Here is a 22,992-nt window from a genome sequence, read left to right on the forward strand (position 1 = left end):
TGCTATTAGGGAGATACTAGCAAAAGGCCAGGTACTAAACCCTGTGCTACCCTACTTGTAATAATTTAACAATCCATTGTTTTTTTGGTATATTTATAATAATCTTCTGATACTAACACTCAAACAGCTCTCAATACATTTAACTAGCTTATCTCCTGCTTTCACAGATGCAGTCTTCCAAATAAGTTTTTATATGACACCTTACCACAAACCTTTTGAAAGTGCACTCCAAATTCACCTTATACATTGCACTGTCCATGTCCAGATTAAATGCAACATTTTGAAATAAAGCTAATTCACATTTGTTGTTGTTGTTTGTAATTAAACACAAAGGGCTATCTGTGCTCTTCCCACTACGGGTATCGAAACTCGGGTTTTAACGTTATAAGTCTGCAGATATGCCGCTGTGCCACTGGGGCGCTAATTCCCAAAACGTGAACTTCAGTTTCCAAATCCATAACTATCTGTAATGAAATACTTGTTCAAGTGCTCTTGTAAAATTTGTTTGATTATAGATTTATTATATAAATTTATTGTTATTTAAATTTGATTCAATAATAGTGTGATGTTAAAAATACAAAAAATTATGCAAATTATACAAATAATTATTCTCATATTAGTATATTCTTCAAATCTTGAGTGCAACTAGAGTGCAGGACAGGCGTAGGTTATGCTAAGGCTATATCATTTATAACACGGAAGACATTTGTCATAATCTGATTTTTGAAGTTAGAGATAGAAGGTATCATGGCAGAAGAGAAAACTGGTGGAAAGCCTGATGAAACTAACCTACCTGAAAACCAAACCGAGCAGAAAAATGAAGAAAATCAAACGACAGTACCAAAAGACATGAAAGCTGTTGTACTTACTGGGTTTGGGGGTTTGAAATCTGTAAAGATTGTTAAGAAGCCACAACCATCTGTTGGCGAAGGCGAAGTGTTGATACGTGTTAGAGCATGGTGAGCTGTCACGCCTTTTTGTCAGTTTTTTTATTATGTTGGCTTATGTGGTTTAACATTTTTACTTGCCTTAACTTTCATTACCGAAGTATGATGGTACGACTAGTTTTAATAATATTAAACTCGTGTGGTTGGTGTTTTGATACTTAAGATGTAAGTAAATTTTTAATTTAAATTCTTTAAAACAATGTAATCGGTTGTAATGACAGGTTTTAATAACTTTGAAAAATCTATATAATTATTTAGGATTAAGCTAAACTACTCTGTAGTTTTTGTGCATGTAGCATGATTTTTAAATTCTTTTAAATTAGTGATGCAAATCATAATGAATAGATTAAAACGGAAGGATGTATTATGATGCAGATTTAGTCCTCTTAATTTGAACTCTTAGGCATAATTCTTCACTTTCGTTGTGTTACAGTAATTTTGTATGTCAGTAACTGTGTACAAATGAGTTATTCTAGATTGAGTCATAGGCAGGTTTTGACAACTTAGTGTATGTTTTATGATGCAATGTTGTTTTTTAAGTAATGGTGAGGATTTAGTTTTGTGACATCTTAAGTAACAAACTATCGGTGCACAACTGTGTAACTCTTCTATTTCAGATTCTTCAGTTAAATGTAATTTGTGGGAATTGTTCCTTGTAGTATTGAGTTATTCCTTTAAATAAAAGCAGAAAAAAGGCTTTCATTGTATTTCTTCTCCCTTGCCTTTATTAGAAAACAAGTTATTCCAATATAGTTATGGCACTTGAAATACAATTCTTTATCTGGTAGCACAAATTACAAGGTGGTAAAAGTAATTGTTGCTTTTTATTTTGCAACTATGAATAAAAGTTAACCAATTAGTATTAAATTAACAAAACTGCATTAAATCTACAAAGTCTGTAAAACTACAGGTATAAGCTATACAAATTTGTTGTTTTAAAATGTTCAAGCTATTTCATGCCAAACAGGTATGGTACTGTTATGCTGAATTTACCATTTTATACCAAAGTAAACTTTTGACAAGAGATAAAATGGAAATACAAGTAGCTCCTTTACTTCTACCTATCTAAAGTCTTAAATTACAAATAAGCACAGTGGTTGGTGCATAATACACTTCAGGCTTCTTTTTGACTATAGTGGTTCTTGTACTTGAGAGGTAATGAACTTTAATACTCATCCTTTATTTCTGAAGTTTTGTATACCCTAACCTATTCTCATAATATCACTGAATATGTCTTGATTTTTTGCATTTAACTCTGCCTTTCTCCCAAATATTTTATTTAAATTTCAGTTACTCTAAATAGTTTGTATTGATTCAAGTGCAGGATTCTGTGAAAATAAACTTCCCTGTGAAATGTGAATTTTTACTTTATAATTACTAAAATAACAAAACTGTCTTCCCAGTTTTTCAGATGCCAGTCAATGTTTTCTATTTATAAAATAAAACTATTTTACTTTCCTGTATATTTTGTAATGCAATTAATATATATTATATATTCTGAAATTTCTCCATATTCTTCAGTAATGGGCTGAAACTACAAAGTATTTTTTTAACTTTGTAAAAAGAATCTCAAGTTTTTGGAGATGGATATCAGGCCTAAACAAACAGCTGCAGACTAATATTTTTAATACTATCTGATAAATCAGTTGACAAACCGAAGAAACTATTGACAGTAAATGAATATATTTAGTGCACATTATATTTATCCAAACAAGAGGCTGAAATTAAGGAATTACATATTAGTGCAACAACTGAATAGAAACTTGGATAAAGTTGGAAAGTGTTATTTAGTGAAGCACTATTCAAAGCTAGGTTGTATTTACCATGTCCAGTTAATAAAATAATGTGCTGCTAAAAAGTGCATATCTAGATTCTTTCAAAAACTGGTTGGAAATTAAAACCAATTCTAAAATAGTTCAGATAAATTTAAAGTACAGTTGATACACTTGCATGTAATATTGAAAGATTATAAAATTGAATTAGCATGTTTCTAATGTTGCTATCTTGTTGTGTCTGTATTCTTTTAGTGATTGCAAAATAAACAGCAATATGAAATGTGGCCTGATGTTGTTGCCATTCTATTTAATTCTGCACAATACATGCAAAAGATTATAAAGAATGTAATTTAATGAAGGTACTAGAAACTGCTGCATATTAAACATGGCATATTTAATTTTTGTTGAACTGCACTTAGATGATTTGGAATGTCATATTGTTTTAAGTTTGGTTTCTTGTTTAAATATTCTGAATTAGAGCAACTGCATGATAAGTGTTCTAAACTTGGAATTAAACTTGCTGTATCAGTTGACTGTTGTTGCTACAAAATGGCTTGTTTCCATATTACATGTGGTGGCATAATAGCTCTTGAAGAGGAAAGATGGAATGCCCTAAACAAAGTATCTGACATCAAAGAAATCATTCAATCACCAACAGCAATGAACTTTATGCCAAGCTTGTTTCTGGGAGCTCAGCTTTAATTATATAAAGATGGTGCTGAGCTATATGAAATGTTTTACATAATGAAAGTCAAGCTTTCTATCTACTTGGAACAGAACAGCTACTAACAGTGCAGTACAGCTTTAGTGAAGCTGTGGTTTAACAATGCTGCATGTGCAAGTTAATGAATTCTGTGCAGTTGAGTGAAAAGTGAGAAAACTGAAAGCAATGTCTGTATCCACAGAAGCTATACATGCATGCAAGAATTGTAGATGCTTTAAGTTAACTGAATCAGTTTAATAACTACAAAGTAATGTTTCTTTTGTGGAAGATACAATAATTTGCTCTTCACTTGTATTCAGTGAGTATACATGCATGCAAGAATTGTAGATGCTTTAAGTTAACTGAATCAGTTTAATAACTATAATGTTTCTTTTGTGGAAGATACAATAATTTGAACCTACACCAGTCTAAAACTAAATAGTAAGATGTTATATGGCCAAACAGTCTTAAGTAGCAGAATATAATGGCATTTAAAAGTAAAGGTCTAGAACTAGAAGTAATTCAGGATTGTACTCATTTTTGGCAAAACATTTTGAATATGAATCAGGTACCCTTCCTTAATGGTTTGACAGATAAGGTAAGTGCTGAAAAGTTATTTGAGATTTTAATACCTTTTTGTAGATATTAAATCTTAAATTTCCTTTGGCTTGTTTTCCATATTCCCAAGTATGGAGTGACCTCAATGGGTTAAATTGCTTTTTTACTGTTTCATTTTTTATTTCCAAAGGATAAATCATTAACTTTTATTTAGGCTGTCTTGTTTGTATTTCTGGTAATATTGTTACCACATCTGGAAACAAACAATTCCACATCATTAAAAAGCAACACTGCCTCCACTGGAGTTTCCATATCTTAAGCTTGTTCTCTGCTAGTCTTACTCAGGTTTTATAAAGCTTTTATTTGAACTTATGGAAATTAACAATCTTAAACCTCCTGAGTCATTCTCCTTTATAGAAATAACATCCTATTCCATATTTTGATTGCCTCTAAATTTTAGAACTGTCCTTCTCTTCAACTAAACCTTTTATTTAAGATGATCAAAACTGGACACTAATCCAAATGAAATCTAACTAGTACCTTTTAGTGAACTAATGACATCCTTCAAATTACTCTACTTTTCAGTATAAATCTTAAGTTTGCTTTATTGCTGGTTAATGCATGTTTTCTAAATGTTTTGTAATAGCTTTGTTCAAACGTAACTTAATTTTCAAAGGAACGGGTAATTGTATCTATGCTTGATTTCTCTGCAAGCAGTTAAAGGTCATCTGAAGGAGTTACCTGTTTTAACCACTTGTATCACTAGTTTCTTTCAGTTAAGTTGGTCAGTATATATTAACATGCATAAGGGATGATTAATATTGTAATTGTTACTTGGGACTTCTGTGAAAGGGACATGTTATGAATCAGTTACTTACTCTGTAGACAATAACACAGCATGGCATGAACTTGCAGGCAGCATAGATGTTTTAATTTTAGTTTTTCACTCTTAAAATGCCTAGATATCCTGTGCATCTAATATTAAAATTTGTATTCTACTGGATTAATTAAGAATGGAGTCATTTTTGAACATTTCAAGCTAATTACTAAAGCTTTGTTAAGTTTAATGTAGTTTTGAAAAGACATTTTATAAACATCTTTGTATGATATGAAAAAAGCCATGGAAAATAGAGTATATATTTTGAAGTGTAAGTGTTACCTGACAGTTAATGGAGTGTAAGTGTTACCTGACAGTTAATGGAGTGTAAGTGTTACCTGACAGTTAATGGAGTGTAAGTGTTACCTGACAGTTAATGGAGTGTAAGTGTTACCTGACAGTTAATGGAGTGTAAGTGTTACCTGACAGTTAATGGAGTGTAAGTGTTACCTGACAGTTAATGGAGTGTAAGTGTTACCTGACAGTTAATGGAGTGTAAGTGTTACCTGACAGTTAATGGAGTGTAAGTGTTACCTGACAGTTAATGGAGTGTAAGTGTTACCTGACAGTTAATGTGTAAGTGTTACCTGACAGTTAAGTGTTACCTGACAGTTAATGGAGTGTACAGTTAATGGAGTGTAAGTGTTACCTGACAGTTAATGGAGTGTAAGTGTTACCTGACAGTTAATGGAGTGTAAGTGTTACCTGACAGTTAATGGAGTGTAAGTGTTACCTGACAGTTAATGGAGTGTAAGTGTTACCTGACAGTTAATGGAGTGTAAGTGTTACCTGACAGTTAATGGAGTGTAAGTGTTACCTGACAGTTAATGGAGTGTAAGTGTTACCTGACAGTTAATGGAGTGTAAGTGTTACCTGACAGTTAATGGAGTGTAAGTGTTACCTGACAGTTAATGGAGTGTAAGTGTTACCTGACAGTTAATGGGTGTAAGTGTTACCTGACAGTACCTGACAGTTAATGGAGTGTAAGTGTTACCTGACAGTTAATGGAGTGTAAGTGTTACCTGACAGTTAATGGAGTGTAAGTGTTACCTGACAGTTAATGGAGTGTAAGTGTTACCTGACAGTTAATGGAGTGTAAGTGTTACCTGACAGTTAATGGAGTGTAAGTGTTACCTGACAGTTAATGGAGTGTAAGTGTTACCTGACAGTTAATGGAGTGTAAGTGTTACCTGACAGTTAATGGAGTGTAAGTGTTACCTGACAGTTAATGGAGTGTAAGTGTTACCTGACAGTTAATGGAGTGTAAGTGTTACCTGACAGTTAATGGAGTGTAAGTGTTACCTGACAGTTAATGGAGTGTAAGTGTTACCTGACAGTTAATGGAGTGTAAGTGTTACCTGACAGTTAATGGAGTGTAAGTGTTACCTGACAGTTAATGGAGTGTAAGTGTTACCTGACAGTTAATGGAGTGTAAGTGTTACCTGACAGTTAATGGAGTGTAAGTGTTACCTGACAGTTAATGGAGTGTAAGTGTTACCTGACAGTTAATGGTGTAAGTGTTACCTGACAGTTAATGGAGTGTAAGTGTTACCTGACAGTTAATGGAGTGTAAGTGTTACCTGACAGTTAATGGAGTGTAAGTGTTACCTGACAGTTAATGGAGTGTAAGTGTTACCTGACAGTTAATGGAGTGTAAGTGTTACCTGACAGTTAATGGAGTGTAAGTGTTACCTGACAGTTAATGGAGTGTAAGTGTTACCTGACAGTTAATGGAGTGTAAGTGTTACCTGACAGTTAATGGAGTGTAAGTGTTACCTGACAGTTAATGGAGTGTAAGTGTTACCTGACAGTTAATGGAGTGTAAGTGTTACCTGACAGTTAATGGAGTGTAAGTGTTACCTGACAGTTAATGGAGTGTAAGTGTTACCTGACAGTTAATGGAGTGTAAGTGTTACCTGACAGTTAATGGAGTGTAAGTGTTACCTGACAGTTAATGGAGTGTAAGTGTTACCTGACAGTTAATGGAGTGTAAGTGTTACCTGACAGTTAATGGAAGTGTAAGTGTTACCTGACAGTTAATGGAGTGTAAGTGTTACCTGACAGTTAATGGAGTGTAAGTGTTACCTGACAGTTAATGGAGTGTAAGTGTTACCTGACAGTTAATGGAGTGTAAGTGTTACCTGACAGTTAATGGAGTGTAAGTGTTACCTGACAGTTAATGGAGTGTAAGTGTTACCTGACAGTTAATGGAGTGTAAGTGTTACCTGACAGTTAATGGAGTGTAAGTGTACCTGACAGTTAATGGTTACCTGACAGTTAATGGAGTGTAAGTGTTACCTGACAGTTAATGGAGTGTAAGTGTTACCTGACAGTTAATGGAGTGTAAGTGTTACCTGACAGTTAATGGAGTGTAAGTGTTACCTGACAGTTAATGGAGTGTAAGTGTTACCTGACAGTTAATGGAGTGTAAGTGTTACCTGACAGTTAATGGAGTGTAAGTGTTACCTGACAGTTAATGGAGTGTAAGTGTTACCTGACAGTTAATGGAGTGTAAGTGTTACCTGACAGTTAATGGAGTGTAAGTGTTACCTGACAGTTAATGGAGTGTAAGTGTTACCTGACAGTTAATGGAGTGTAAGTGTTACCTGACAGTTAATGGAGTGTAAGTGTTACCTGACAGTTAATGGAGTGTAAGTGTTACCTGACAGTTAATGGAGTGTAAGTGTTACCTGACAGTTAATGGAGTGTAAGTGTTACCTGACAGTTAATGGAGTGTAAGTGTTACCTGACAGTTAATGGAGTGTAAGTGTTACCTGACAGTTAATGGAGTGTAAGTGTTACCTGACAGTTAATGGAGTGTAAGTGTTACCTGACAGTTAATGGAGTGTAAGTGTTACCTGACAGTTAATGGAGTGTAAGTGTTACCTGACAGTTAATGGAGTGTAAGTGTTACCTGACAGTTAATGGAGTGTAAGTGTTACCTGACAGTTAATGGAGTGTAAGTGTTACCTGACAGTTAATGGAGTGTAAGTGTTACCTGACAGTTAATGGAGTGTAAGTGTTACCTGACAGTTAATGGAGTGTAAGTGTTACCTGACAGTTAATGGAGTGTAAGTGTTACCTGACAGTTAATGGAGTGTAAGTGTTACCTGACAGTTAATGGAGTGTAAGTGTTACCTGACAGTTAATGGAGTGTAAGTGTTACCTGACAGTTAATGGAGTGTAAGTGTTACCTGACAGTTAATGGAGTGTAAGTGTTACCTGACAGTTAATGGAGTAAGTGTTACCTGACAGTTAATGGAGTAAGTGTTACCTGACAGTTAATGGAGTGTAAGTGTTACCTGACAGTTAATGGAGTGTAAGTGTTACCTGACAGTTAATGGAGTGTAAGTGTACCTGACAGTTAATGGAGTGTAAGTGTTACCTGACAGTTAATGGAGTGTAAGTGTTACCTGACAGTTAATGGAGTGTAAGTGTTACCTGACAGTTAATGGAGTGTAAGTGTTACCTGACAGTTAATGGAGTGTAAGTGTTACCTGACAGTTAATGGAGTGTAAGTGTTACCTGACAGTTAATGGAGTGTAAGTGTTACCTGACAGTTAATGGAGTGTAAGTGTTACCTGACAGTTAATGGAGTGTAAGTGTTACCTGACAGTTAATGGAGTGTAAGTGTTACCTGACAGTTAATGGAGTAAGTGTTACCTGACAGTTAATGGAGTGTAAGTGTTACCTGACAGTTAATGGAGTGTAAGTGTTACCTGACAGTTAATGGAGTGTAAGTGTTACCTGACAGTTAATGGAAGTGTAAGTGTTACCTGACAGTTAATGGAGTGTAAGTGTTACCTGACAGTTAATGGAGTGTAAGTGTTACCTGACAGTTAATGGAGTGTAAGTGTTACCTGACAGTTAATGGAGTGTAAGTGTTACCTGACAGTTAATGGAGTGTAAGTGTTACCTGACAGTTAATGGAGTGTAAGTGTTACCTGACAGTTAATGGAGTGTAAGTGTTACCTGACAGTTAATGGAGTGTAAGTGTTACCTGACAGTTAATGGAGTGTAAGTGTTACCTGACAGTTAATGGAGTGTAAGTGTTACCTGACAGTTAATGGAGTGTAAGTGTTACCTGACAGTTAATGGAGTGTAAGTGTTACCTGACAGTTAATGGAGTGTAAGTGTTACCTGACAGTTAATGGAGTGTAAGTGTTACCTGACAGTTAATGGAGTGTAAGTGTTACCTGACAGTTAATGGAGTGTAAGTGTTACCTGACAGTTAATGGAGTGTAAGTGTTACCTGACAGTTAATGGAGTGTAAGTGTTACCTGACAGTTAATGGAGTGTAAGTGTTACCTGACAGTTAATGGAGTGTAAGTGTTACCTGACAGTTAATGGAGTGTAAGTGTTACCTGACAGTTAATGGAGTGTAAGTGTTACCTGACAGTTAATGGAGTGTAAGTGTTACCTGACAGTTAATGGAGTGTAAGTGTTACCTGACAGTTAATGGAGTGTAAGTGTTACCTGACAGTTAATGGAGTGTAAGTGTTACCTGACAGTTAATGGAGTGTAAGTGTTACCTGACAGTTAATGGAGTGTAAGTGTTACCTGACAGTTAATGGAGTGTAAGTGTTACCTGACAGTTAATGGAGTGTAAGTGTTACCTGACAGTTAATGGAGTGTAAGTGTTACCTGACAGTTAATGGAGTGTAAGTGTTACCTGACAGTTAATGGAGTGTAAGTGTTACCTGACAGTTAATGGAGTGTAAGTGTTACCTGACAGTTAATGGAGTGTAAGTGTTACCTGACAGTTAATGGAGTGTAAGTGTTAGTGTTACCTGACAGTTAATGGAGTGTAAGTGTTACCTGACAGTTAATGGAGTGTAAGTGTTACCTGACAGTTAATGGAGTGTAAGTGTTACCTGACAGTTAATGGAGTGTAAGTGTTACCTGACAGTTAATGGAGTGTAAGTGTTACCTGACAGTTAATGGAGTGTAAGTGTTACCTGACAGTTAATGGAGTGTAAGTGTTACCTGACAGTTAATGGAGTGTAAGTGTTACCTGACAGTTAATGGAGTGTAAGTGTTACCTGACAGTTAATGGAGTGTAAGTGTTACCTGACAGTTAATGGAGTGTAAGTGTTACCTGACAGTTAATGGAGTGTAAGTGTTACCTGACAGTTAATGGAGTGTAAGTGTTACCTGACAGTTAATGGAGTGTAAGTGTTACCTGACAGTTAATGGAGTGTAAGTGTTACCTGACAGTTAATGGAGTGTAAGTGTTACCTGACAGTTAATGGAGTGTAAGTGTTACCTGACAGTTAATGGAGTGTAAGTGTTACCTGACAGTTAATGGAGTGTAAGTGTTACCTGACAGTTAATGGAGTGTAAGTGTTACCTGACAGTTAATGGAGTGTAAGTGTTACCTGACAGTTAATGGAGTGTAAGTGTTACCTGACAGTTAGTGGAGTGTAAGCATTACCTGACTGTTGACAGTTAGTGGAGTGTAAGCATTACCTGACTGTTGACAGTTAGTGGAGTGTAAGCATTACCTGACAGTTAATGGAGTGTAAGTGTTACCTGACAGTTAGTGGAGTGTAAGTGAGTGGTAAACTTCAGGAATTCTTATGCAAAATATATAGTGAACAGGAAAGACAAATAAGGACAAGTTTTAAAGATTCATAGAAATGTTAAGTGCATCTTTATTTCCATACTTGAAGGCTTGGTGGAATTGCATACTTACTACAAACTTGTAGCTAATTGTGATCTGAAATTCATTTTACTCTTTCCTTGACATTAAATATTGTTTTGTTCATACAATTTGTAGAAAATTAAATGTTTTTGTGAAATTTAATACAAATGTTAATCTTACCTAAAGTTCCAGTTTGACTAGTATTTATTACAATGTTACCTATGATACTTTATTTTAATGACTGGATTGGTTACCACTTCCAGCTATAACATGTTTAAAAACAATAGTAACCTAGCACTCAACCTAAAATAAATTGGCTGCTTAAATTCTTAAAACATGTTTTTAAAGTATACTAGCTTTTTAAAGTTGAAGCAAACCTAATTTACAGTTAATACAACATGCATATTAATTTTCTTCAATTTTTGTGTAGCATTGAATAACTTTCTCATGACCACATATTCAAAAAGTTCCTATTTTAAAGTAATAGCAAATTGCTTAATTCTGTAGCTTTATTTTAATGTTGCTAGTGGGCTGAACTTCTTGGATGTCATGGTTCGACAAGGTGTGATTGACAGTCCTCCAAAAACTCCATTTATCTTAGGATTTGAATGTGCTGGAGAGGTAGAAGGTATTGGAGAAGGTGTTTCTGATATCAAGGTATGCACATGGGAACAGTTTCAGATACTGGCTTTTAGTTTTTGAGAACTTTATACTTAAGAATTTTTGTAAAATATTTCTCTTTTTAGAGGTTAAGGTATTACATTTACTGATGCAGTGAAGATTACCTGTCCACTTACCAGTGTATTTAAACGTGCACTCTTCAGTTGATAATGCAAATATTTTTGTTGTAGATATGGTGACTTTGCTATACAGGTTTATTCCATTAAACATTACCATTGTGAGCTGATTTGGTATTCAGCTAGCTTGTGACTGTGTTTATCCATGAGTAATTATACAAATTGTGATAATGTACACGTATCAATAAAGATTGACTGACTAAGTAAACATTTAAACAGCTTTCTTAGACTACTGGGTTTAACTTAAGTATTAAGAATATTTAAAGATAGTCATTTCTTCTCTCATAGTTTTTACTATCCATAGTAATCATAATTGTAAAATTTAAGATACTCTAATGTATACCTTAATTTCATATGCAATATCTAAAATCCAGATAATTATGAAATTGTAAACTTCTATTTTCACTGAGTTGGATCAATTTGACTGACCTTGTTTATTTTTTGAATCTTGTACAAAGCTATGAGGGATCTGCAGTCTCTCCCTAATTTAGTAGTGTAAGACTAGAGGGAAGGCAGCTAGTTATCACTGCCCACTTTTGGGCTACTCTTTTATAAACGAATAGAGGGATTGACTGTAACATAACCCTGCAGCTGAAAGGGAAAACGTTTGTCACAGGGACTCAAACCTGCAACCCTCAGATTAACTTGAATGCCTTAACCCACCTGGCTATTCTGGGCCTTGACTAACCTTAACCACCATAATTTTTTCCTCAATGACCATAAATTATAACAAACATGTCAGTTTGAATACCTTAGGTTTCAATATTATAAATGCACTAACATTACAGAATTCCAGTATTAATTAGTAATCTTAACTAGGCTGTTTCTGGGTTTAAAGAGTACTTTAAGCTCACCTGTAAATTAGTGTAACATTTACCATCCAGATGCTTCCTAGATGCTTCCTAGTGGCTGAAAAAACCACTAGGAGAATGTTCAGAGCTTTCAGTTTAATAACACCATACAGAAGTAGGTCTATGCAAAGTCCCTCTAAAAATAGATAAGGGTGGTTGGGGGTCACTGTTTGATGTAATTAATGTATCTAAATAAGATAAGAGGTACTTGTTTTTTATTACAGCTTGTTAACATCGGTAACTTGTTCCTAATTTGTGAAACTAAAGTTTGTACATTAAAAAAACAACTAGTTTGAACTAGTGCTACATTCAACATACCCATCTAACAATTAGTTTATTCAATATTTATTTTTAAGAAACTAACTCGTACTAAAATTTAACAATTTGATATACTCAAAATAGTTCAATAAAATTATCTACAAACAGAAATGGTCTTACTGTCTTCATAGGAAGACTGGTGGATGTAGTACAAAGTTAAAACATTGCATGCATTTACTTGAAATAAACATGGTCATTCAATCCACATGGACAAACCCAGAATATAATGCATGTGGGTTATTTACTCCTCCAAAGAGCCACTAAAATAACATAGTTAATGACAATAAGCAGTTTGTTCCCAGGGTGGCATCTTAACACAATACAGAAACTGCTTAAATCTCTAGATGATCTGGTAGCCACTGTTTGTAAATTCTTGCATGTCACAACAAGGTACAAGCTCAGGTGCTTGCAATGACAAATTGTTACTATACAGATGGTCTAAAGCACACCAAAATACCTATTGGTATTCCAGATGTAGGATGCTTTCTAGTTCTAGCAAGGTACAAAAAAACTCCATGTAGCTTAACATGTGAATCAGTTTTTTTCTGGAATGGTTGCACCTTGCCTTACAACCAAGTAACATCCTAATGCTCATATTAAGAGACTTTATCAGAAGGATCAAGCAAAAATCAACCTTACCAAAATTTATTTTAAGATGGTATTCATACTTTTAGTACCATTTCATGAGCTATAAAAAATGAAACAATCTACTAAATGTTTAATTTTAATTTCAGCTTCCACAACAAGTCATGAGTTACTTAACTTCACATGTAGTTTAAATTTTGTCATTTATCATTGTTTTAAGTTCCAGTTGTCCAAATAAACATTCTACAAATTTTGTAAGAGTACAAACTACTAGCAGTACACTCCATTAACAGGCAAACTACTCTAAACATAATACAGCTAAAGAAAATAACTAGTTTTTTGAACACTACTGAAGATTAGGTTCTTCAACTGTTGAAGTTGATTCATTCATCTTTTTAACTTGAAAAATACAATTTTTGTATAAATAATTTTAGTAATTGTTTTGAGATTCCAATATCTAGAATCTTGTGTTAGAAATTTTATTGATTTCAGAGAATATATGGCCTTTAAGTACTGTTTTTAGTATAAGGGATAAACTATTCAGTATATTTAGCTGCACTAAATGTTAGGAGAAACATGATTTTAGGGTCTTTATTTCAAAGCATTTTATTAGTTTAGTTTATTAATGTAGCATTGTGGCATGTTTCAATATGAATCTGTAAATTTTTAAGATAGGAGATAGAGTAGCTGCTTTGACTGAATACAAAGCGTGGGCAGAACTGACATCTGTTCCTGCCAAATATGTGTATCCACTGCCCCCTGGGATGGAATTTCAAGATGCTGCTGCAATGCTGATGAACTACGTAGTTGCTTACATAATCTTGTTTGATGTTGGTAACCTCCGAAGTGGTCAAAGTGTTCTTGTTCATTCAGCAGGTGGTGGTGTGGTGAGTTTGGTCAATTGCTTTCTTTTTAATTAATATAGTAAATTTTAATACACCTATTTTTGTACAGCAATTAGTTACACCATGTAGAATAAGTTTAAGTTATTATGCTGTATGCTAAAATTTAAACATGGGTGATAAAGGCAAAATTTAACTTGCCCATATCTTTTTCAAATCAACCCCATTAGAAGTTACATAACTGCTTTATTTGTAACTTTCTATTAATGTCTTCTTATTACTTGTTAAGAATAAGTAACTGTCTAAGCAATGAAACATTGTATCTGTGAATATACAGTAAAAATGTAAACTACACAAGTTACTTTGATTCTGGTCACTTGTACATTTATTTACAATGGTTTGTTAGTATGACTAATACGTTAAAGTTAAGCATTGGATATGTAAACTGTTTTGTCTTGTGTATTAAGTTATAATAATTACATTTCATTTTCTAACTGTTTAATACTTCTGAACCTTAGGGTCTTGCTGTCTCCCAACTTTGCAAAACTGTGCCTGAAGTCACTCTTATTGGAACAGCTTCAAAACATAAACATGACTCAATCAAAGAATCATTTACTCATCTGTTGGACCATAGTGTGGATTATGTGCATGAAATTAAAAAGTATGCAAGACATGCTAGTAATTATTTAAAATTTTTTAAACCACATAATTGAAACTAATAATTATTAGTTAGGTTTAATTTACCAAGACAAACCTATAAATTTTACTTTACACAGTAAGTGAAACTGCTGAACCACCTATATGAAGTAATAAAGGATCCTGCTTAAATACTTTAACCCTCTTGCACCATATTGTTTACATTTGATATTTTAAGTTACTTATATACCAAGTACAGCATAATCTTGGCTAATAAACCTTATTTTCATAGTGTATAAGTTTGAAGTTATTAAATCTGTAAGGCAATACTTAATCCTGAATTTTCCCTAGTGACAGACATGACCTTTTTTCTAGACATCTCTAATCATCCACCACCCCTTAATTACAAAATTTAAATGCAAGTTACTCGCCATAGGATTGTCATTTCTTCAAACCATACTTTTGTCTTATTTTGTTTGGTTAGGTCTATCAATAGAAGACCAGGACCTTCTCCTGTCACATCCTTTATCTGGATGTTTTATGTATTGCCTTCAGTTAATTGAAGGTTAATATTTTCATATCAAATTATTGGTTCAATAATGTATTTTGATAAGTTTTTTCTCAAGCATAAGCAGTATTCCAGTGACAAACTATCTTCAATAAGTTTGTAACACCTTGTTGCTTAATTAGCCAGAAATTTGAAGACAGAATAATATGCAAAAAGTACAATTTCCCTTATATTCTTTGGTGCATTATTTAAATAGTATATTACAGTAATACCATTAGTGTAAAGTTCTTGTAGGCTTGTCCTTTAATTGACAGCAAGAAAATTGAAGTACTTGTTTTCTAATTTATTTTTTATACTAAAGAATAATTTAAATTTAAGTTAAAATTAGGTAACTTTAAGAGGCATGCATGTGTACTGGGTAATGTAATTTAATAGCATAATGAGTTGTCCCGAATAACTTCGGGTGCATATAGTTAAGACATGGTTTGGAGAACAAAATTTAAATGTATTGTTTCAATCTTAATTACTTGGCATAGTCTTTAAGCAAAAAGGCAAGCTTTAACTTATTGTAACTTTTTGATGGTTTCGACAGTGAAATTTCCAGGAAAGTTTTTGCTGTTAAAAGGGTTAAAGTTCAAACTGACAATTGTGGCTTGCTTTGAAGAAATAAATAAATTAACTACAGAACTGCTATTTGAAAGTGAATTAAAACTATACAAAAATCAGCCATGCATGCATCTTGCATCTGTATTAGGGTATTTTAAAGCTTTTTTCATCTAAAACAATTCTATTTCTATAGATCATGATTCAATGCTGCCACTTCTGGTCTCTGATTGTAAATAACATTGCTTAAAACTCTAAGTGATTTTACTTGGTTTATTCTTTTTATACTAAATAAATATTCATGTAGAATAAAATTTAAGAATTTTAAATCACATTTTTTGAAATATAATTCTAAACAGATTATTTAATACAAATATTGAGTACAACTTGATGTCAATTTACTTCCATAATGGTATTTATACTTGATTTTCAAATACCGATGTTTCTCTAAATTATTTAATGTACTTGTTTTCCTTTCCATACCTTTATTTAAAACAGTAAAAGATGAAACAACAAAATAGTACCCTTAAATACTTGAATACAACGACTATTTCATAGTAACTGAACAAAAGTAAAACTTAGTTATAAAGCTACATAAGTATTGCTATATACATATTTATAAAATGAATAAAATTCTCAATATTTAAGTTTCCTTCCAAACACATGTAAAGGCTAATTTTTTTAACATCTATACTTGACTTCTCAGTTCATTAACTTGTATTACTTTTCCTAGAATACATGTATCAATTTTGCCTTTTAAAATTAGTGTTCTTGTGCTTGTATGACTGAATATTTACTGTAAATGTTGGAGTTATTTTGTTTAGCATTACACATTCTGTAACAGATGCTAAAGTATAGTAAAATCTTACTATAGAATATCTCCTGAAGGTGTAGATATTGTATTGGACTGTTTGTATGGAGATGATGCTAACAAAGGTTATAACCTTGTGAAACCTCTTGGACACTACATCTTATATGGTAAGGCTAAATTGTTTTACTTGTAGCAAGTTTTTTGGAGGAATTTAATTAAATGTACATTCAAAATGTAATAAGAATATTTACTTACATTTTTTAATTAATGTCTTAGTCATTAAAATATTAACTTAAGCAGCCTATATTATGGAATGGAAATCCAGCACCAAACATGCTCTTTTCAGTTGGGGGGGAGTATTACAATGTAAGTCAGTCCCACTTATTTGTTAGTTGAGTAGCTTTTCCCATGGTCAGTAGCTCAAAACTAAAGATGGCATTATGAGCTTACTAACTTCCATAAAGAACCAGAAATCTTTTTTCCTCTAAGTTTAAAACTTAAGCAGATTGTAAGGGTTTTCTATACATTGTTTTGCAGATACTAAATTAACTCAATTACTATAATTTAGTTGACTTTAACAATTATACAAGATTGATAGTACTTTGACTGCTGTCTTAGATATTCACACTGGCCTGAGTTCTCTTGGGCATAAGACCTCATTGGCACTTAAGTTTAGTATTTACTAACACTAGTTTGTTTTTAGTGTATCAGTTTTATCTAATCAGTAATTATGTTGAGTAACATAATTAACCAGTTCTGTAGTGTTTGTTCCAATAGTAATTTTGTTTAACTTTTATTCTACAATTAAATAACTATTTAATTTTTCAGGGTCAGCAAATATTGTTACTGGAGAAACCAAAAGTTTCTTTAGTGTAGCAAAATCTGTGAGTATTTACTTTTTGCATGTGATATTTAAGCTTTAACAGGATTGTTACACAAAGGTTTTTGAAGTATTTTTATTTTCAATTTCCCTAAACATCTTTTTCTAGTGTTTTTTTTTTTGTAATGGTTCCATCAACTTCATTTCTCAATGGTTAAACAAGCTTGTCATTCCTATTTGAGCTGTGAAGTTAGTCACAGCTACATAAATTTAGATGTAAATTCAGAATAGTTACTCCTGAAAGAAAGTGGCTGAAAAACTTTTATTCAATTGTAGATACTATACTTGCTAAGTTTGACAAGTAGTTAAATATTCTAATTATCCCTGGATACAATCTGGTTAATTATTTTATTTTCCCATGTTTTCATGTAATGAGCATTACCTTGACAGCAATGCTCAATACAGCACACCTATCTGCATGCTATAGGCATATTGTAGCACTTATCACAAGCATGGTGAAGTGTCAGATGTCTAGACTTCTTGAATAAGAAAGCTAGGGTAGCTAACCATTAAAACTGGATCCTCTTCTAAGGAAATGTAAGTGGTAAATGCACACTTAGTAAAACCTTACTGACATAAGTACAAAAACTACTCTTAAAATTCAGTTTTCTCATAAGCCACAAATGTATGTGTAACTTCACTGGCTGAAGTCAATATTGGTATAAAAGTACTATTTGTTGTATTCTTCCATACCTTTTTAATTAAAATCCTTACTAATTATCTTACATTTTTGATCACCACTAATGAAGGAATTGGTCAACTGCTTATAGCTTGTTGACACGTGTTTAATTTAAGTTGAAGCTGTTCACAAAAATAAGAATTTGATATTCATACTTAAGTTATGGTATGTAACTGTCACATTAGTCAGCACATTCTATTGTCAGATTGTAACATCTGTTTTATGCTTAACCTCAAGGTTATACCAAATGCAAGTTTCTCAGCATATAAATTTAACTAATTTTAGAGGTACTACCTTTGTTTTTCAATGAAAAACTTTCTAATAACTTTAAAACAATATTAGGTAAAATTTAACTCCTTATTGCAACATTTCTAGTGTTAAACATTTCTATACAAATGTGCAGTGGTGGCAAGTGGATAAGGTCAACCCAATGAAGCTATTTGATGAGAACCGATCTATGTCAGGATTCCAGCTTCATCATCTCCTGTATCAGCAGGGTGCTCATGAATATGTCCATGGAGTTGTCAACAAGGTTTTCAAGATGTGGACAGATGGTCAAATAAAACCAGTTTTGGATTCCACATGGGCATTTGAAGATGTAAGAAACCTTTTAATCCTAATAGTGTTACTTGTCACTTTTTATCTTGCTATTTTGAATTAGGGATTTTAAATTAGATGCAAATCTGATTAATCTTGCCAAGGCAATAGAATTGAAATATCTATAATGTAACAATGTTTTAATATTTGTGCCGAAAATATTCCAAAATCTGAGCAAATTAATTAATGGCCTTATAGTTTAATACAAAATGTTAAACTGGATTTATAAGTAACCAAAATCCAATCAAAAAGTGTTCAGTACTAAAATTTAAATGTATCTTTAATAGTGACTTGTAATACCTAGAGAAATCAACAATTCTACATTTAACGTTCTTATTTCAGGTACTCAGTTTAAAGCAACTTTTCTTTTTGTCATTGAAAAATAGTATTATAAATTGGTGTTAGATCTTGTGCTTTTTGCACAAGATGTGAATCGCATTTTCTTTCCAAGTGTAATATTTTTATGAAAAATCTTCTGGTATGTTATTGTTAATTACATAATTCAATGTCAATATATATGAATGTTGTAAACACTCGATTTCCAGCAGTAAAATGTGTCGACTATTATATGCTTTACTTAAGTAAATTTACTTATTCATTTTAAAATCAAGTGATGGTAGTAATAATGCAAATACAGTGAAGTGCATACCTAGTGGAAGAGCAAAGTTTATGACACTGAATTTGTAATGTAGGATCAGTTAACTTGTCAGGCATTTTTCAATATTGCAATTTAATGTATAATCTTGTAATGTACAGGGTCAAAGAAAACTACTCTTAATTTTCTGTTAATGAGTAAGCTTATATTAATTTTATTAAAACAAGTGGATTATGTAACAAGATTACAACCCACTCAGTTCATGGGAAGAATTAAGATCCACTTATTGTTCTCAGGGCTTTTAATCTTTTTCAAACTTAATGACATTCTTTGTAACCAATGTCACTTAACTCCAGAAATCTGGCAATATTTTACTGTAAGCCTAAAACTTAAACAAGTTTAATCCTCATAAATTATTTTCAAAGATTTCTGTTTCTATTTATGGACTAAAATAGAAGTCGAAATGACTCCACAAGAAATCCCCCTCTTTTCTTATAAGGAGAATGTAATACTGGCACATCCATTACTGAAACGAAACTTTTTTAAAATGTCAATTTGATGCTTCTTCATGTCTTCCAGTAACTAAAATATTGTAGTGTATTATATTCCCATGAGATATTGTTAGATATCTTATTGGATTCTCCTATATATTGTGGAGTGCAATTCCTATAATGCATGGTTTAACCCCAAGTATGCCCTACAATAGGAATTAGAGTAAAGCCATATTCACAATGTTTGTTTATTTCAATTCTAGGATAAATGTGTTCTTCAAATTTCAGGTCCCAGAAGCAATGCAGAAACTGCACGATCGTAAAAATGTAGGAAAGATTACTTTAGACCCAAGTAAGGAACCCAAACCTAAACCTAAGCTACAGGTAAACTACTTGGGCTTAAATAAATTGTTACATATTTATACAATATTTGAAGTAACTGAGAATTTAATATAAACTTAGCTCTCAGCTTCCAGGATGATAGAATGATTGATTTTTAACTTTCAATAATATTGACAGTTTAAAATATTGTAAACTTGTATGTTACTACAATAATAATGTAGTTATGTTTTATTTAATGACAATGCATGCATCTTAATGTATTAAACCATGCAGTGTAGTTTAAGGCTGTTAAATTAAAGCAACTCCCAGCTACTTTTGCCCCAGTTTGAGGGCAAAAAGCTCAATACCCAAATTTTGGTTGAGAACTGTGTACAGCACAAATCCATTTGTACCTTTTGGTTCATGGAAAGCCCTACTTTCCAAAATCTGGTTCACCTATGTGAATGATTATTTCTCAGTTCCCATCTTAAGTGCCCCATAGTGTTATGTCCAACTGTCACTGTTTTTATATGGAATAATACTTGCTTTTCTCCAGATGTTTACAGAATAATGGTTTAATACAATGTATAACTGGAATCCTTATTATTTAGTCTGTACCCTTGTTTTGAGGAAGAAATCCTTATGTTCCATATTATTGCCTGTGATAAATGAAGTACAAAATGTTAACATTTTATCATGGTCAGGGTATAATTTAGTGCATATCTTCCTAGATGATTCTGGTGTTTAAAGTTAGTGATACCTTTTTAGTTTCTAATACCACTTAAGTACAATAAATATCCTCATCATGGAAACTTAATTGTAACATACCTTTCTGATCTAAGTTTCTCATATTGAACTGTTACACATGCTTTCCAAAAGCCATCACTTTTGGGTGGCACACTATTGACAAAATGGAAGTTATGTTAACTTCCTTATGATACATGCCATTGTACCACAACTGGACACCTGTTATTTTCATGACTTGCATAACAAAACTGTTTTTAACATCTCGTATAAAGAATAGTGTCAGTAGTTCTTCAATTATGAAACTAAACATTATGAATTAGGAACTTCAAAATAATTCAATCAACTCATTTTGATGTTTTACTGAATGAGTGAACATACCTTTTCTTTAATTTAAATTGTTTGAAGGAGTAGCAGTAAAATATCCATATGTAAACATTAATCATTTAACATTTAAATGTTTTGAAATAAAGTCCATCTCTACTCCCATGAAATGGGAAGCATCAAGTTTTTTAAAGAACTTTCTTACTTTCTAAATATTTCTTACTTTCTCAAATAGACCAAAGGTAGTAAGGAAAAGGATAAAGAAAAAGATAGTAAGACTGCAGGAGAAACCTCTGTTGCAGAAAATACAAATTCTGAAAAAGAAAAGCAAGGTGACTCCTCTGCTCCTGCTTGTAGGTGATTTTATTTAATTTAATTGTTTACATAAGTATAGTTTCTATAAATTTGCATCTGTGAATACTTAATCTTATTGTATAAGGTATGTAAAAGGACTGCTTATGATACCCATACATTACTACTTTTATTAGAAATAAGTTGTATAAGCAGTGCAGTTCCATTTGTTCTAAGAAATATGAACTTAACACTAAAATCTTTCAACATATACAATTAAGTTTTTCTTTTGACAAATATCCTCAAAGGAAATACTGAATTTTTAATATTCTTGAAATTGTTAATTCTAGCTTTCCTTACTCAAACATCTTAAATTACTTTTTGCAGCTACTGAATAAAGCTTAATGCTGAAGATTGAAGTAAAAAGCATTGGCTACAGGCTGTTGTCCTCATTCCCAAAGAATCTTCACCTGGTCACATGTTATGATTCATATGGATGCCTTTGTATCAATTTGTATTGTGCTGGGTTTGTTCTGCTTACCTTGTATTGGTGTTTGCTTACCTACTGAATCTCTAACTTTATTGACGTGTTGAAGTTTGTATGGGTATTTCCAAGAAATTAACACTTGAAGAATTCTGGAAAATTGTTTCATGTGTATAGCTCTAGATTAATGGTCAGCTAACAAATCCTGCATATTTAAATACTACTGTGGTTCTATACTGAAACTTGCTATTGATTATGATAAATGGCTTTCTTACTTAAAATAACTGCTTAAATTCAATGATTCAGTAACTGTTCTATTTCTTCCTCCTAGAGCATTGTTTTTCTAGTTTATCATTCTTATTTAGAATATTGCCTTGAAAGAGCTCTTTATAATCTGATTTTTCCAACAAATATCACCAAAGTGAGTCATTTTGTAATTTTTAACTTTAATTTAGGCCTAGTCAGTATAACTTAAATAAGCAAATTCCATTTTAATTGTAATTTTCATTCTTTTTTACTAACTTTTTTACTCAATATATGAATGCACTTTTTCTTTTGGAGAGATCACAAATTATTTTACTGTTTTGTTTATTGTTAAGCTAAGTTTGAGGTGTTCAATTGTGGTTTGTATATAAGCATAAATACATTGAAAGTTTCACTAGGTGCATAATGTTTGAATCATGACACCTCAAATGGTAGGTCACATTTATTTTTGCATTTAACAGCTTATTGCTCAATTTATTTTTTTATACACTTTGTAATTGTTTAAAAACTTGCAGGATTAGTCATTGAAAAGACTTGAATGGAGTTAAGCCTACACCTCTAAATCTATGAAATAGTTTCATAAAGATTGATACTTAGTCTTAATTCAATCAAGAACCAACATATTTTTCTGCTTTTAACTGTTTTCAGATAAAATGTGAAGTGATTTATGTGAATGTTATTGCCACTGTTATTGTGGTGTATATTTTGATGTTTTTGTTTTTCAACTTTGATGTAAAACATAAAATTATGGTTCTCTTCTTGCAACTTGTTATGTAGTTTATCATTAGTCTAGCATCTTAAAGTAAGTTTTTTTTGTTTTTTTCTTAAAATAACTATGCTAAAATAGTCATCAAGTCTTGCATATTC

General features: G+C 32.5%; 1 protein-coding gene across 3 annotated transcripts; it reads left to right on the plus strand.

Annotated features, from left to right (window-relative positions):
- The first annotated feature begins 642 nt into the window (after positions 1-642).
- LOC143237622 (synaptic vesicle membrane protein VAT-1 homolog-like) lies at positions 643-22,890 on the plus strand. Of its 3 annotated transcripts, none has more exons than XM_076477079.1 (10): positions 643-959; positions 11,032-11,161; positions 13,727-13,942; positions 14,416-14,558; positions 16,519-16,622; positions 17,284-17,339; positions 18,418-18,612; positions 19,986-20,081; positions 21,322-21,443; positions 21,765-22,890. In XM_076477079.1, the coding sequence occupies exons 1-10, from the start codon at positions 748-750 to the stop codon at positions 21,769-21,771; spliced, it is 1,281 nt and encodes a 426-aa protein (XP_076333194.1). In that variant the 5' UTR covers positions 643-747; the 3' UTR covers positions 21,772-22,890. The 3 variants fall into 3 exon arrangements, with proteins under 3 accessions (XP_076333194.1, XP_076333193.1, XP_076333195.1); XM_076477078.1 differs by having other exon boundaries at positions 21,322-21,439; XM_076477080.1 differs by having other exon boundaries at positions 653-959; positions 21,322-21,418.
- Positions 22,891-22,992: the final 102 nt, after the last annotated feature.

The sequence above is a fragment of the Tachypleus tridentatus genome, chromosome 13, assembly GCF_004210375.1.
Source record: "Tachypleus tridentatus isolate NWPU-2018 chromosome 13, ASM421037v1, whole genome shotgun sequence".
In the NCBI taxonomy this organism is placed as follows: Eukaryota; Metazoa; Arthropoda; class Merostomata; order Xiphosura; family Limulidae; genus Tachypleus; species Tachypleus tridentatus.